This window comes from Schistocerca piceifrons, chromosome X, assembly GCF_021461385.2.
Source record: "Schistocerca piceifrons isolate TAMUIC-IGC-003096 chromosome X, iqSchPice1.1, whole genome shotgun sequence".
NCBI lineage: Eukaryota > Metazoa > Arthropoda > Insecta > Orthoptera > Acrididae > Schistocerca > Schistocerca piceifrons.
The window spans coordinates 307,695,978-307,711,806 of NC_060149.1; the positions used below are offsets into that span (position 1 = coordinate 307,695,978).

Consider the following 15,829-nt stretch of genomic DNA (forward strand, 5'->3'; position numbering starts at 1 on the left):
CTAGGCATGCAGAGTAGAGCTCTGAAGGCATATGGATCATGTGAGTGCTCTCCAGGTAGGTGCAAAGAAGGCACGAGTGCCCTTCATGTACATTCAGGGAAGCTTCCGAAGATGACCAACACTGCCTTACTCAGTGACACAGCCAAATGAGCGCTTGACCACAGCCACACATCTGCACATAGGTTGTGCAATTGCAGCATGTGTGTGCTTGATGTGCTTCGCTTGCCACCAGAGCTGAGAAACACATAAAAATTATTATTTATGAATAGGTAAAGGTAAAACCTATGGCGCAAACCTGTGACTAGGCTATCGGCTTAACTGCACATAGAATGTAACCTTTCTATTGACCACAGCACTGGGAAGGGGAGCGGTGGTGGGGCCATCACCCCATTCCCTTTTACCCTGGGAAAGTTCCCCAGAAATCATTTTGATAGCTGGCTGAATGGACATGGGGCCATCTTGGAGGGACTGGAATGAGGAGAAATCCCTATCCCAACCTGGGACCTCCGTGGCCAAGAGCCCAGTGCTCTACTCAGTAGCCCACCACTGCTACTAGTTATTTGTGAATTGCAAATAAAAATATTTCTTCAAAACGTTATTCATTTACACAACTAAAAACACATATTCATCATCTGTGAATAAGAAGTGCTATGAATAATAGATAAATTTGAAATCCAGTGACATTTATTGCTCCAATTCTTTGTCATTTATTTAACCGATATACTCTTCGTTGATTTTAAATTGCTTTTCAGAACCACCTCTTTTTTTCCTCCAAATATCGCATCAGAAAATTTATTTGATTTTCAAAGATTTGGCATTATGACACACCAATGAAAGTAGTTCTATGCTATGCATGCAAAGAGGGTATGGGTGTTTTATATCTCCTGAAAATATCTTTGTTTCAGGATAACGATATAAGGCTATCAAATCACAATCTTCTTAAGCAAAAACTGAAAAATCGTAAATTCCACTGTACTTTTTGGCAACTAACTTTGTTGTGATTCCACGTTAGCTTCACTTCCCAAATCACATTCAGAATAAATCTTCTTTTTACGTAATAACATCATTTCAAACTTGTAACCCAATTTCAACATTTATTTGGCTCTTTGTTGTAAGCCTCCCTTGTTGATGGACAGCATTACAGTTAACTATTTATTTTTTTTAATTATGGGTAAGACATTGTTGCAATAATTGCAGTTGGTGTAAAAAGGTGAGAAAGTCTTCCAATTGCCTTGTAACACTTTCTTGATAAAGAAGTTGCCAGTTTTGTGCAATATTATGCACTCTTTTATGGTCTCATAGTGTCTCTTTCAAAATTTTTCAATCTCCACTGTTTAATGGAAAGCTTATGCAGAGGTACTCCTAAAACACTTTCAGACATCCAGCAGCATTCCACAAATGTTTTAGGAGACTTAAGATTTAATGTCTGTTGATTGATGATGTCAGTCGTTAGTATCCACCAAGTCCTTATTGCATTCAATCATTTTGTAGCACTACAAATGTGAACAAATTGTGTAATTATATTTAAAGACCCTTTTGGATAGTCCTAGCAATCTTGGTAGAATGGAGGAAGATGCTGCAGATTAAGAGTTTTTATTGGCTTCTCTCTCATCTTTTGGCTAGATACATATGAGTACTTCCACATATTAACAGGAGGAGGGGAGAAAGGGAGCTACTGGCAAGTGCAGTTGGTTTAACTGGACCACATCGGTAGTGTAACTGCTACGGCTGGCTACCTCCGAAACGTTTTTATGTTGCCTTTATTTCAGGGTAAAACTGTGCACAAGCCGAAGTTTGGGACAGTGCAGTGCTTTACAAGGCCTGATGGCTTGCCCTTAACTTCCTCCCACCTCTGAACAAACTTATAATCCAGTTAGAGGGGGACCTACAGGTCAACATATATTCCAAAACACATTGCAATTGTTATAGGCACTGAAAGCTGGCTAAAGCCAGAGATGAGTTCAGCCAAAATTTTTGCAAAAGACCCAATGGTGATGTGTGTGTTGCTGCTAGAAGAGTTTATCTTGTAGCGAAATTGAAGTGGATATTTCGTGAAAGTTAGTATGGGTAGAGGTCATTGCTGGCAACTGGCAGAAAATAATAACTAGATCCTTCTACCGACCTCCCAGCTCAGATGGAATAGTTGCTGAAAGATTCAAAGAAAACTTGAGTCTAATTTCAAACACGTACCCGAGTCATATAGTTATAGCTGGTGGTGACATCAATTTACCCTCGATATGTTGGCAAAAATACATGTTTAAATCTGGAGGTGTACATAAAACATAGTCCTAAGTTGTGTTAAACGCATTGTCTGAAAATAATTTTCAGCAGTCAGTTCATGAGCCCACTCAAATAGTAAACAGTTCTGAAAACACACTTGATCTCTTATCAACAAAAAATCCTGAGCTAATAATGAGCATCAAAACGGATACTGGGTTAGTGAAAAAAGGGTTGCTGTAGTGAGACTGAATATTGTAATTCCCAGATTCTCCAAAAATAAACAAAAAATATACCTACATCTGCGTCTATACGCTGCAAGCCACTGTGAGGTGCATTGCAGAGGGTATGTCCCACTGTACTAGCTATTAGTTTCTTCCTGTTCTATTCACACATGGAGCGTAGGAAGAATGATTGTTTCAATGCCTCTGTACATGCAGTAAGTATTCTAATCTTAGCCTCATGATCCCTGTGTGAGCGATATATAGGGGTTACAGAATATCCCTAGAGTAATCATTTAAAGCCAGTTCTCGAAACTTTGTTAATAGACTTTTTTGGGATAGTTTAAGTCTGTCTTCAAGAGTCTGCTATTTCAGTTCCTTCTGTATCTCTCCCATGGATTAAACAGATCTGTGACCATTCATGATGCCCTTCCCTGTATTTGTTCAATATCTCCTGTTAGTCCTATTTTTTACAGGTGCCACACACTTGAGCAATATTCTGGAACCGGTCGCACGAGTGATTTGTAAGCAATCTCCTTTGTAAACTGATTGCACTTCCACGGTATTCTACCAAAAAACTGAAGTCTACCACCTGCTTTACTGACGACTGAACCTATGTGATCATTCCATTTCATATCCCTACAAAGTGTTTCACCCAGGTATTTGCACGAGTTGGCCGATTCCAACAGTTACTCACTGACATTATAGGCATAGGATACTACATTTTTTTGTTCTGTAAAGTGCAAAATTTTACATTTGTGAACATGTAGAACAAATTGCCAATCTCTGCACCATGTTGAAATCTTATCAAGATGTGACTGAATATTTATGCAGCTTCTTTCAGATAGTACTTCATTATAGATAACTGCATCATCTGCAAAAAGGCTGATTTTACTATTAATATTGTCTGCAGGGTCATTAATATACAATATGAACATCAAGGGTCCGAACACACTTCCCTGCTGCACATCTAAGTTACTTCTACATCTGATGATGACTCTCCATCCAAGGTAACACGCTGTATCCTTCCTACCAAAAAGTCCTCAATCAAATCATAAATTTCACTTGATACCCCATATGATCATACTTGTGACAATAAGTGTAGATGTGGTACTGAGTGAAATGCTTTTCAGAAATCAGGAAATACTGTATCTAGCTGGTTGTCTTGATCCATGGCTTTCAGTATGTCATGTGAGAAAAGGGCGAGTTGGGTTTCAAATGATCAAAGTTTTTGAAAACCATGCTGGTTGGCATTGAGGTGGTCATTCTGTTCAAGGTACCTCATTATGTTTGAACTCAGAATATGTTCTAAGATTCTACATCAAATTGATGCCAAGGATATTGGACGGTAGCTTTGTGGATCACTTCTGCTACACTTCTTATAGACGAGTGTGACCTCTGCCTTTTCCCAAGAACTGGGCACAGTCTTTCGTTCAAGAGATCTATGATAGATTATAGTGAGAAGAGGGGCTAACTCAGCCACAACCAAAACTGGTAGTCATGCAATAAATGACATCATAAGGACAACTGTAGGTGTTTTTTTTCCTTACATAGCTATTCAAAAAAGCAGACAAAACTTCACTTGAGACCTTCCTGAGAGATGATCTCCACTCCTTCCAAATTAACCATGTGACTTGAATTCGAAGACATAGTATTGACAGCAATTGAGATATTTAAAGCAAATAAATTAACGAACGCCAGAGCTGATCCCCCTGGTACACAAAATAGGTCAGAACACTGTTACAGAAACAATGAAAGCAACACACCAAATTTAAACGAATGCAAAATCTCCAAGATTGGTGATATTTTACAGAAGCTTGAAATTTATCACAGATTTAAATGTGAGAAGGTTCTAATCGTTTCCACAATAAATCTTTGTCTCAAAACCTGGCAGAAAATCCAAAGAGCTTTTGCTTGTATGTGAAGTATGCTAGAAGCAAGAGACAGTCAATGCCTTCTCTGCGCGATAGCAATGGAAATGCTGTCGATGACAGTATTGCTAAAGCAGAGTTACTAAACACAGCCTTCTGAAATTCCTTCACCAAAGAAGACAGAAGTAAATGTTCCAGAATTTGAATCAAGAACAGCTGCCAACATGAGTAAATTTGAGGTAGATATCCTCGGAGCTGTGATGCAGCTTAATCACTTGATAGTTGGAGAGACAATATCGTGATTACGTGTAGTCTGCGAAAACCAGTTATAGGTGTTGGCCATTGATGCATCATGTACCACCAAGAATAACTCCGAAAGTATGATAGGAGCTGAAATGTTTGTGGGACAAAAGTTGCATGGGAAATTGGGGGCCATAATATGACGTTGGTTTTTTGTTGCTAGGTGAGGTCGCTTCAGAGATATGAAGGTCAACTTCTTCTTCTTCTTTTTTTTTTTTTTTTTTTAAAAAATGGGATGCTAAAGTTTGATACTTATTTTATGATAGCGGCTATCGAGACGAATCCCGTGATGTGTAACAGTAAGGTCTTTGAAGGTCAACGAAGGTCACAAAGGTGGAATGAACTTCCATTTACGGAAGGTGTTTGAAGTGATGACCATTGGTAACAATGCACAATTCTCCCTTGCATATCTTCAGGTGTAGTTGTAATGTCTTTATAAACCATGCCTTTTTCCAAACCCCACAAGAAAAAATCCAGAGGCATCAAGTCTGGTGAATGAGCTGGCCATGACACATCTCCGCGTCTAATCCAACGATTTGGGAATTGTCTCTGCAACTCATTTCTAGCCATCAGCAAAAAATGTGCCAGGCACCCATCGTGTTGATACCACATTCTGTTCCTTGTTTCTAAAGGTATTTCTTCCCATAACAGACCTAATGTTTCTTGCATGAATGTGATGTACTTCCTACCATTAAAATTTCCTTCGATGAAATAGGGACCTGTAATTCTGTCCTCCAGAATCTCACACCATACATGTACCAACCAAGGTTTTTGGTGTGCTACTTGCCGCAGCCAACATGGATTTTCAGTTACCCAATAATGCAGGTTATGAAAATTAACATTTCCATGGTTTGTGAATGTAGCCTCATCAGTAAATAAAATCAAATTAATAAATGTGTCATCCCTCTGAATCTGAAGTTGAGCCCTTTGGCAGAATTCAGTGTGATGCATACAGTCCATACCAGTTAATTCTTGGTGGAGACTGATACTGTAAGAGTGATATTTATGGCAATGCAGAACATGAACAACACTACTCTGGCTCATGCCAGATTCCCTTGCAGTTTGACGTGAACTAACTCAAGGTTCTCGAACCCTAGTGGCAAGAGTACCAATTTCCATTTCCTCGTTAGTAACTTTCCTTTTCTGGATATGTTTCTGATGTGTTAATGATCCAGTTGTTCTCAGTTTATCATACACACATTTAAATGTACAATGTGTAGGGTGAGTACCTACCTGCAGCTATGCCTTAAAGGATAGCCAGTTTCACAACAAGTTCCACGACAGACTTTCGCATTTAGTTGCATGCCATCACATCCCATCAGTTCTCATCACCCAGTTACACCAGTATGATTCTGTATCCATTCTTTAAGAGTAGATACCTAGCTGAACGTCCTCCATGGTTTCCAACTCTCAAGGAGTTCACCTTTGATCTTGATAATGTGAAACTTTTGATCCTTGTGGCATGTCATTTTTATTTGAGCACTCATGGTGTTAGTTAATAGTTCGTTGTGAACATTTTTTGAATGCTGATGGTGTCCATTTTGTGAAGTGTAATATGTACATCCCATAGAAGTTTGATCTCTGCACCTCCCAGACGCTCCTTTTCTGTCACCCTTCTGATGCACATGGTAAGCCATTAGCAGCTAATATTTTTCCTGTCGTAATTGTTAACACAACACTTTCAAATGAGCCATACTGAAGATTGAACTTGCAGTCTGGCACTCAAGGGGTTGCTTGTAAGAAAGTGTATTACTCTATTTCACAGAGTAAAGTGGTCTGAGGATGATCCTACAAGAGATCAAAATCAGTCACTCAATGAAATAAATAACCTACATGCCATCAAGACTGCTGTTACTGAAGAGATTTTATTATAGTTTTATTGATCACTGTGCTTTTCCTGACAGTGATCCAAAATTTTTTTAAAAAATTTGTTGTTTAGGTGATATACTTACTCAAATAATGATCTAGATAGAAATGTAATCAAATAATGCCCATCTCTGCTTACCACTACACTATGTGCTTTCTTCCTTTTTCTGGTCACTGCAGTTAATATCGTCGACTTTAGTGAGTCATGTCAGTCCATTTGCTCGATTTACTCACAAGAACTTTCGTGAACTATTCATTTACACAAATTTACAGTTAAACAGCTAATCAGTGAACTTAAGTAACATTCACTAATCCATTATCATTTTCATTTTTGTTATACATGATCATCCACAATCGCTGTGGTAACATTTAGTGAAGCTCAGGTATACAGCTTACATGTTCTCCATAGATAACATGGAAAATAGAAAGTTGAAAAGAAATTCTAATTTCATTTCCATGCTTGCCAGACCCAGACTCATTTGTGCTACTACATTGTGAAGAAGCTGTATAGAGTCTGTGGTTTTTTTAGCTGCATGGCAGGGCCACTCAAAGAAAGCTTTACGATCCACTGTAACGTAAGACGCTTGGAGACTAAAATTACATGCACAAATTCCCCCAGTGCATGGAAATGAGAATCTACAGCAAACTCAGTGTCAATAATATTCTACATAAGTGAAGTGGTGCGGTGGTTTATGTACTGAACCTGCATTTAGGAAGAGTAGAGCTCAAATCTTCATCTGACCAAACTGATTTAAGTTTTTCATTGCTTCCCTAATTCACTGAAGGAAAATGTCAAAATGGTTACTTTGAAATATACATTACCAGTTTCAGTTTCTAACGTTGTTAATCCAATCCTGTGCTCTTACTGTAATGGTCTTGTTGTCAATTGGACACTAAAGGCTAAACTTCCTTCCAAGAAGATTCTGAACATGAAGCTTAAGAAGAAAGATAATAAATAAATAAGTAAATAAAAAAATAAAAATGCTACAAAATACTCTGCTTAAAAAAGTTACAAAAATAAATATTATGTTGTTAGTATGATATGTTATCTCACTCGAGTTGAGCTGTTGGTAAATATCAATGAAATTATAATATACATTTTTGATGTCTGTCTCCTCCTTTAATGAAGTGATTAATAGATGTGCCCTTTGAAAAGTATAAACCACCATTTTTGCTTTTTAATTAGTGAATATGATTATTGTTAAGTCCAGAAAATGCCTAATGATTGATCCATTGTGCAAGTATATCTGTCTATGTGAAAATTTAAGACATTAACATTTGTTCTGGTATCAGATTAAAAAGTACATAAATGTATTTGTTTCAGGATTATAATGTGCATGTTTTGTGGTGATCCATATTCTGTAGAAAATATTTTGGGGCCTCTTTTGAGTCACCAGTGCTGCTTTTTAAGTGGAGATCGAAGTATAATTTTAGAAACTTTTTTGGGTGACTCTAAACGCAAAGTTGAGGTTATCATTTCTTCATTCCATGGTGCCAATGCATTTCGTGAGGAATTGGTCCATGGCTTCATCCTAGTCTACTCAACCAAGCGGAAAGCCTCTCTCGCAACTCTCAAGTATGTGACATTTTTTAGAAATTTACTTAACATGTTGTGTATCTCGTATATAATGTTAAAAACACTAAGACTGGTGAAATTTTAAGCAATAGCTAATTTTCGTATGTGTGTAAATTTTTAAATGTTTTTTTCGCTTAACTGACTATTACTGCAGTGGAACAGTTACTTCACAGAAGAAAAATGAACATAATGTACGTTAAGAAGTGAGAGTTAATTTTATAAACATTTAATGCTAGAAGTAATTGTATTTTGCTATATTAATGAACTCAAATGTTGCTAGTTTGTTGTTGCGAAACATTTTCCCATTTCCAAACTTAGCAGCACAAGGCTAAGAAGAAAATTTCAAGTTTGTAAATTAACTGATCCGTTCATATAATCTCCTTTTACATAAGATGTGTATTTATGGCTGCTGTAACTTCTTCATTGTGCTCGAAAAAGGTTTTAGGCCCACAAATGGCGTTAGCTGTGGGAAAGTTAAAATGTGCTAAATCTGTTAGGTAGGACTGGAGGGTCCAGTAACTCACACATCAAATACACTAGTTTTCCAATTGTGTAAAATATATTTTGAACGAGTAATGGATATTCAACTTACACTGTTTGTAAGAAATTTTAGATAGCCACTGTTTACTGCTACATATTGTTAGGGTGTATGCAGCATAACTAACAAGGGGAAGGCTCCTGACACGACCAACTGATTCAGCTCATATTTGCCAGGTCACTTGTGTACAGCCAAAGAGACATAATCTTAAGATATTTTGGCCTAACACTTCACCATTATCATGGTGTAATTGAAGCTATATGAATTATGTCAAATATTTTTTTACCTAAGAGTGACAAAGGTTGGAGTTTACATTCTTTAAATACTATGTTTGAAATTTGTTTTATAAATATTCAGTGACAGCTTACGTTGTTTGCATATATGTATATCTTGATCATCTAATTATTATATTATGCCAGAGAGTTTTGATCCAGAGACACTTGCACATATGATAGAAAGACTTATGTTATTCGACACTGGAGGTGTGCTTGCATGCATGTATGTTTATTGCTACAACTTGGATTTGTTGCAGCTACGAATATCACAAATGAGTGGCCTGTCACACTATACCTTCATATCATTTCCTAATATTGCCATTGCTCACACAAAGAGTATATATCTAGCATGTGTGATCTACAAGTAGTTCAGCACCTTTTGCGCCATAATTTTGTGTTTAATAATTCCTTTTGAAAAATTTGAGAGAAATTTTCCTATTTTGCTCTCTATGAGAGACCAATACAATATGATATTCTTACATTTTAAGTAAAAATGAATAAAACCACTAGCAAAGTTCTGTCAGTTAACCGCCTTTTACAAAGGCATCATGGCGTAGTGTGTCCTCGGAGTCTTTCGCGACAGCATACGTGAGTAAAACATTCTCGGTTTTCCAGCCGCGTCAATTCGAATTTTATTCGAATTTACGCGGCTGGAAAACCGAGAACATTTTATTCATCATGACATAGTGTGTTTAAGGAATGATGAGGGCACATGCATAGGGTGTGGTAGGCAAGCTGATCACAGCTGTACTGCATAGTCCAACACCATTCCACAACATTTACTATCTGAGGTTTGAAAAGCCTTCCATAAATTTTGAGTACCTGTACCCTTGTCATTTGCCCATACATTGTACCAACTGTGTATTTTCCATAACTTTTTTCTTTGCTTTCCAGTAAACATAGTGGTTTTATATGCATTACCTTTTGTCCTTGTTATCAGAACAACATCAATTTGTGTTTTAGATTGAACTATAAACAACATTGCATTTGGAAACCTGATACTCAAGTTTTGTTCGGTGTTAACTGCTTTTAGCTCTCTGTATCAGTTGGGTGAATGTTGGTCTTTCTTCTTGGGAAGTGAATGGACTCTGTTGTGTTAACATCTTGTATGTGTTGTTTATCCAATGAATGTATTCCATACTCAAGAGGACATTAGAAATGTATATATTTCTTTCATTTCCACAGAAGAGAATTTCTAACACATGGAACTACTAAATTTCCTCCCTTTGTGATTTTGTTATTTCATTAATCTACTGTTACATGGCCCATATACAGGGTGCCCATAATTAAAGTTCCAGTTTCAAAATACTGTAGAAAGAGAACCACAGCTCAGAATGACATCAGATTTGAACAGCAGATCATTGACACGGGGGGGAAACGTCATGACAAAAAATTTAAATACAATTTTACCAACAGATGGTACTGTAAGAGCCTTAACATAAATGGGGTCGGTTACAAATGATAGATGAATTGCAGTACGACAGCTATGTTTTGATTTGCACATTACACCATCCGTACTGTTCAATGTGCATGACTGCACGGGTTCAGTACTGTTAGTTAGGTAATCCCATTCACCACGGCATAAAAAGCAAAATGTCATTGTGAGACTGGTGCAAGACATGTCCAGTATCCTGTGCACCATTTTCTGCGACATGCTGAAATAGAGGAACAGCATGTTCTGCAACAGATTGGAGTGTCTCAGGGGCACATACAGAATGCATTGCATAGTGTGTGCCTTCAGTTCAGCTACATTCATAACTGGAGCACTGAACACATCATCTTTGAGGTATACTTCACAGCCAGAAGTCACATGGATTAAGATCAGTGGATCTGAATGGCCAGGCTGATAATTCTAGCATTACTGAAACGCCTCTGCAGCAGTTGCTTCACTGGCTATGCAGTGTGCAGAGGGGGGCCATCTTGTGTAAAAATGATACCTTACACATCTATGCTGTTGAAAGAGTTGAAATGACATTGGTGCTCAAAATACTCTTATGCCATTTACCAGTGACGGTACAGGTAATGGGACCTGCATGACTCATCTCCTTGAAAAAGTATGGTCGTACAACAATAAATGATGCCGTCAACCTGCACCACACATTCATCTTTGCAGAATGGAATGGTACCAGTTGACGTGAATGAGGATTTTCTGTTGCTCATAATGTGCAATTCTGCATTTTGACATGTCCTTGAAGATGGAAGTGGACTTTGCCTGTCCACAGAATGTTCTATGTCCTTCATTGTTCACTTCCATTTGAACAAGAAATTCCAGAGTAAACGTTTGTTGTCATGGCATATCAGCAGGAAGCAACTCCTGAACTTGGGTGATTTTGTATGGATAGCAAAAAAAGATGTTTTGTAGGATTCCACATTCGCAGGTATGTCCAATGTTCGGGCAATTCCCCAGGCAATGCGTGTTCGCACACCACAGCTCGACCTCTGCTGCAGTGCTGTGGCCACATCGTAGAGAGATGGGGATCAACTGCTTCCCTCTCTGTACCAAATTACACTTCAAAAGAACCTTTTTTTCGTATCTTTTTGTATCAGTTTCTCCAGACCTGTAGCACATGTCGGACCAATGCCTTTTGTCATACTCGTGAGTGTTCAGACTTTCTGCAGGGCTACAGGTGCAGAATCACCATTCTTATAAAAAACATTTCCAGCAGCATGGTATCCTTCATGGAGACATTCATGTGTGGCATATCGGACACAAACTGAGAAACAGCTGAGTGCCACACATCTGTTGGTGTGCATGTTCTGACACTTACAAATTTTTTCTCTCCCATGACGTTTGCGCCATGTAAATATGCTGTTCAAATTTGACATCATTCTGAACGGTGGTTCTCTCTCTACAGTATTTTGAACCTGTAACTATAATTACAGACACCCTGTAGAATAGCTATTTACTAAAATAAATACATCTGACTTAGAAGAAGGGGGAGGAAGAGAAGAAGAATGGGCAAGAACTTCATAACCTGAAGTATTCTTCCATATTGAAATGATTATTACTCCTTTTTATGCCTTCAGGTCTAAGTCAGGTCGATAATGTAAAATTTACACCTCTGCACACATTATCAGTTTCTGCATAAAGTTATGTATGGTAGTCATCTGAATATGAAAACAATGTAATTTTGATTCAGAAAAATGGTGGTTCCCACAACAGAGTCTTGCAAATCAAGGACTGATTTTACTTGTCAAAAGGAACTTTTAAATGACAGCTGACAAACTGAGTTATAATGTTTTATGATGATTTTAAAGAAAGGCAATAATTCAGCATGAAGTTTGTTGGAGAAGAATGTAACAGGCATATGTGCCAACTGTTAATGTTATCTCAGAAATGAAGGTTTATTTTTGTGGAGGTGGCAAAAAAGGTGGATGAACAAAAGCCATTTGAGTGCATGTCTAATCCAGAATGCCAACAGTTAGAAAATTTTCAGAGGGGAAAAGTGGAACATTATTGCAAAGCTCAGATGTAGGTAATTAGTTTAACTGTGTACACAGAGTATCCTTTTTTGTTTTGTCTCAAGAAACTTGATTTTGAGAGCCTGGTGTAACCTTAGCAACATAAAGCAAAATGGGATAATTTATCTCACTGGTAAATAGAACCTTTTTCACCTATGATGTCTTCCTGTTTTCCTGTGTTATACCTACATAATTCATTGCAGAGAAAATTATAAAAAGAAAATGAGGAAACTCGGACAGCATGGTAGAATTAATAAGAATTGTGATAATAAATTAAATATAACACAGGCAGAGGAATATTTCTGTCCTTTGTTCATATGTAATAACTCATTAGTAGTAGCTAAAAGTTGTTCTGCTTTTATCATGGTAAGATTGTACTTTTTTTTCCATGCTAGTCTGTAATACCTGTTGCATTTATGTTAAAATGATAGTGCTTTGCTTATACTTTATTTGATCTGTCTTGTAAATGATGATGTTTTATTTTTCCAGTGCATTCTCAATGAACATTCCAAATTTGCCAATACAAATTCTAGCTGTTACTGATACTGGTGGGGCAAATGCATTCTTTAGTAGTGATCTGAGTCATTTACTAATAACTGAGGGAAATGCTACAGCTGATAGACTTCAGGCACATTTTATGACTTCTACATCATCGTGTCAGCAGAAAAGTAAGTCTTATGAACAATACATTTTAAATAATTGAAAATCAGAACTAAAAGTAATTAAACGCTTAAATTAGAATATTAACTGGAATAGGGTAGGTGAGGAAGATGAAGGGCCGGGTGTGTGAAAGAGCATCGCTCAGAGGGTTTTGACTATGGTCTCTTCAATCCTTATGGATGTGCTATTGGTAACAGAAAATATTTTGCAAAGTGTTGCACTATTTTGGGTATTTATGGAGACCTTTTCACTCCTGACGTTTGTGTTGTGGTGTATGTTTCTACTGATTTAACTAAACTTTACCAAAAAATACTAGTTTATTTTGTGAGGAAAAAATAATACAGATTTAATTAATTGGAGCTACTGAGACCCCATAAAATAGTTCCTTTGCTATTGCCATGCTGTAAGTACAATAATAATAATAATAGCACTAATTATTATTTTTGTATTTTAAAACTGATATTGTTAGGAAATTATTTTCTAGTGTGATGTCTGCAAATAAACTACAGGAAACCATTGTGTATACAGAAACTACTCCATGGTTCTGCAAGATAACTACTCTTTCATTTCCCCATCCTATACCACAAATCAATGCCTGTTGGAGTGGACCAAACAAATGATAGTCAGAAAGGGCAAGATCGAGACTATATGGAGGATGATCCAGTACTTCAAATTTGAGTTTGTGGAGCGTTTCAGCAGTGTGGGCAGCAGTATGCAGACGGGCATTGTCGTGCAACAACACAACACCTTTTGACAGCAATCCTTGGCATTTGCTTCGAATTGTGGGCTTTAGCCTGGCAGTAATCATCTCCTTGTGTTCCAGTACTGGACCTTGTGCGTCCCAAAAAACTGTAAGGATCAGTTTTCCTGCAGACGGTTGGGTCTTGAACTTTTTCTTGCATGGCGCATTTATACATTTCCATTCCATACTCTGCCGTTTAGTCTCCAGCTCGGAATGATGGATCCATGTTTCGTCACCAGTAATGATCCTGTCTAAGAAATTGTCCCCTTCGTTACCATAGTGATCCAAATGTTTTTTTGCAGATGTCCAAGCATGTTTGTTCATGCAACTGTGTGAGTTGTTTTGGGACCCATCTTGCACAAACTGTATGAAACTTAGTCTGTTGTGGATGATTTCGTAGGCAGAACCGTGACTAATTTCCAGACGATGTGCCACATCGTCAATAGTTAATCATGTGTCTAAGAGAATCATTTCATGTGAACGCTCAACGGTTTCTTCATTTGTGGCGGTAAACGGTCATCTGGCTCCTTCATCTTGAATCACACTTGTGTGACCATTTTGGAATTTTTCAGTCCATTCGTAGACACTCCGTTGCGGCAAAACACTGTTCCCATACTGTACTGAAAGTCTTTGATTAATTTCGGCCACTGATATGCCTTCTGACCACAAAAAATGCATCACTGAACGTTGCTCTTCTTTGGTGCAAATAGACAGCAGAGCAGCCGTGATTAACAGCACGGCAGTGATAACGAAGCTAACGTAGCAGCGTGAAAATTGCAAAGGTATAACAATAAATAAACAAAGCATGCGTCATCAACATGAAATGACAATACTACCAAAATAAACAAAAATATAACTAAATCCGGATAATAATTGGCTTACCCTTGTATTAAACAAATAATAACTAATTTAGAATAAACACCTGAAGGGTGAGTCCTTTGACCTAAATTTATGTGATCATGGCAGCATGGTAATTAAGTTCATTTAATCTGAATAGGAAGGTTGTAGAAATAGCTCATTACAATAGAACATCATCAAATGAACCAATGAGCACAATAATAAAAGACTTGACTGAAGCAGTCACAAAAGTGTGCAAGTCATAAGGCAAATACAAAATAATAGTTTTAATTAAAGAGAATAATCCTAGGTGGGATTACAAAATTACAGTTTATGGCAGTAGAAAAATAAAAGCTGTCATTAACTCTGCATGTCACTTTCCTCTGAAACTCTGAAAAGATTGTGATTGGCTGTAGAAGCTGCACGTGTTCGACTACATAACTTGTGTAACAGTACCGTAAAGTCACACTTAGTATAGAATGGCAAGTAGGGTGGAGGTCACTGTGGGGGCAGTTATATTAACCCAGATATTTAGCTGGTGTAATGCTGTAATATGGGCAGCAGCTCTCTCCAGTATGATATCTGCTGTTCCTGTGTCATCAACTGATCAAAGGGCTTGAGCAATTTGGTGGTGTTCGCATCTTGACGAACTAAGATGACAGGATGTGTACTGAGAGAGAAATTAAATTCCAGACTGATTAACAGTAATGGTTCAATAGTGGTATTCAGAGTTTCCTTCTGTCATGTGTAGAACCAGATAAAAGGTGCCTCGAATAGAAATATGCTATTGTTAAGCGATACTCGGTATGTGTGTGGCGTGAAATTCTAATCATAACAGGCAAGTGAAACCAGAATAGGGTGTTGCACAGCAGATAACCATCTGATTCTTATGTGGTAGATAATTTGACCATCAGTCTGGAAAATGCTGGCTATTTATTCCTGCTAATAATAAAAAAAATTCGCAAAGGAAGGTGTTGTGTATAAATTTAAATTGCCACAAACATAGTTTGAGGTGTACTGACAATCCTGTAAATCTCCAGTAGTCAAAGCTCTATGCATCTGTTGATCATGGCTGACAATTAGGTAGTCCTGTGTTTGGCAAGTTATTTTTTTTATGAGTAAATTTCTAAGGAATATGAAAGATTTAAAGCCTATATCCTTTCAGTTCACAATTCAGACAAGGGACAGGTATCTGCAAGTGAAGAACAAGTTTGGGATAATCATGAGTCAACTTCATAGTAACACAGTTATAATACAGGGGTAT

General features: G+C 37.5%; 1 protein-coding gene across 4 annotated transcripts in view; it reads left to right on the top strand.

Annotated features, from left to right (window-relative positions):
- LOC124721237 (rho GTPase-activating protein 190) overlaps window positions 1-15,829 on the top strand; it is a 301,992-nt gene that overhangs the window by 97,629 nt on the left and 188,534 nt on the right. For all 4 annotated transcript variants that reach the window (XM_047246094.1, XM_047246095.1, XM_047246096.1 and 1 more), the window contains exons 14-15: window positions 7,800-8,051; window positions 12,816-12,994. In XM_047246094.1, the coding sequence (XP_047102050.1) occupies window positions 7,800-8,051; window positions 12,816-12,994 (431 nt within the window). The remainder of the gene's footprint in view (window positions 1-7,799; window positions 8,052-12,815; window positions 12,995-15,829) is intronic.